Source organism: Amphimedon queenslandica, unplaced genomic scaffold, assembly GCF_000090795.2.
Source record: "Amphimedon queenslandica unplaced genomic scaffold, v1.1 AMPQUscaffold_12896, whole genome shotgun sequence".
Lineage (NCBI taxonomy): Eukaryota > Metazoa > Porifera > Demospongiae > Haplosclerida > Niphatidae > Amphimedon > Amphimedon queenslandica.
In genome coordinates this window covers 50,210-52,215 of record NW_003546868.1, presented here as the reverse complement: position 1 = coordinate 52,215, position 2,006 = coordinate 50,210, and the positions used below count along the sequence as shown (strand labels likewise).

Here is a 2,006-nt window from a genome sequence, read left to right as displayed (position 1 = left end):
ACTAATGAAATTAAGATGACAGTGAAAGTGTTTATTAAAATTGAATTAAAAAACTTGGAGTAGAACAACAAAGACTTACATGCAATTTCTAGCTGCAAGATCACGATGAATGAACCTGTGGGAAGCTAAGTAAGACATTCCTTTGGCAACTTGTAAACAAATGGAGAGTAACAGTTTTCTGACATTCAGTATAATATCCTCTTCACTGGTATCAGCTACTGTAAGATTAGGCCTCTCTTTCTTGAGGTAAGACAATAAACTTCCTCTTGACATGAAAGGCATGATAATGTATGGAGCTGGTCCAAGATCAAGACACACACCAATCAGTGGTAATACATTTAAATTATCAAATGACATCATTATAATGCACTCATCCAATAGAGAATCAATATCACTCGCTTTATAAAAACCTATAAAAGTTGTAGTTTTCAATGTAATATGAATATCATATATGCACAGTTAGATAATTTTCAAATTGATAAGGACAAATCAGACATGGGGTCAAGTACAATTTACGGCCCATTTCTGCATGTTAGGTCACAGTGGGAAAAGTGCCAGGTCAGTGTCCTTGTTTCGAGCTCAGGCACGGGGTTTCCATGGAAACTCCAACCGGCGCCTCCTCCTTTCAAAGGTGTCAGGGGTTGACCCACCGAGGGCCATTAATTGTAATTAAAGGCTCATTTTAGTAAAAAAATAAGATCTGAGGTCTAATGATTATTATAAAACAAGCAAAATCAATTACAATTACAATAACATAATTGTAATTGAGGCTTAAGCTTGAACAGAATGTAATTAGAATTTTTATCAAGATTGAGCTGTCATAGTGTACTAAATATCTAATCAATACATGGGCTATAGCATTGGGTATTTTTCGGCATTTCGGCGTTTTTAAAAATGGCTATAACTCGAAAATTATTTGTCGGAATCAGCTCAAACTTGCTACACAGCATAGGGGCATCAATATGTATCAGAAAAAGTATTAAAAATTTGGGGCAATTTTGGAGCCATTTTTTGGAAAAAACCATGGGCTATAGCCTTGGGTATTTTTTGGAATTTTGGCGTTTTCTTAAAATGGCCATAACTCCAAAAAAATTTGTCAGAATCGGCTCAAACTTGCTAGATGGCATAAGGGCATCAATATGTATCAGAAAATGTAATAAAAATTTGGGGCAATTTTAGAGTCATTTTTTGGAAAAAACCATCAAATACCTAAGAATACCCAAGGCTATATATAGCCTTGGGTATTTTTTGGAATTTCAGCATTTTCTCAAAATGGACGTAACTCCAAAATCATTTGTCGAAATTAGCTCAAACTTGCTACACAGCATAAGAGCATCAATATGTATCAGAAAATGTAATAAAAATTTGGGGCAATTTTGGAGCCCTAGGTATTTTCAGAATTTTGGCGGTTTCTTAAAATGGCCGTAACTCCAAAAATATTTGTCAAAATTAGCTCAAACTTGCTACACAGCATAAGGGCATCAATATGTATCAGAAAATGTAATAAAAATTTGGGGCAATTTCGGAGCCATTTTTTGGAAAAAACCATGGGCTAAAGCCTTAGGTATTTTTCAGAATTTTGGCGCTTTCTTAAAATGGCCGTAGCTCCAAAAATATTTGTCGAAATTAGCTCAAACTTGCTACACAGCATAAGGGCATCAATATGTATCAGAAAATTTAATAAAAATTTGGGGCAATTTTGGAACCATTTTTTGGAAAAAACCATTGACATTTTTCAGAATTTTGGTGTTTTCTTAAATTGGCTGCAACTTGAAAAATGTTTGTTGGAATCAACTCAAACTTGTTACATAGCATAGTAGCATCAATATGCATCAGAAAATGTAACAAGAAATGTTCTCAATCTACCTCAGTAACATTATAATTATGATTATAAATGTACAAAAACTGTACACAAGTAAATGGAAGTGTGACAATTCAGGGTTTACCAGTATAGTGCTCATCTTCTAGCCATCTTATGAGGTGTGCTGTGTTATCTTGCTAAGTAC

The 2,006-nt window shown here is 34.2% G+C and overlaps 1 protein-coding gene across 1 annotated transcript in view; it reads right to left on the bottom strand.

Annotated features, from left to right (window-relative positions):
• Window positions 1–42: 42 nt before the first annotated feature.
• Window positions 43–2,006, bottom strand: part of LOC109586335 (hepatocyte growth factor receptor-like) — a 9,489-nt gene continuing 7,525 nt past the window's right edge. Inside the window, exon 3 of the mRNA XM_020002517.1 lies at window positions 43–410. Coding sequence (XP_019858076.1) covers window positions 76–410 — 335 coding nt within the window. The 3' untranslated portion in view covers window positions 43–75. The remainder of the gene's footprint in view (window positions 411–2,006) is intronic.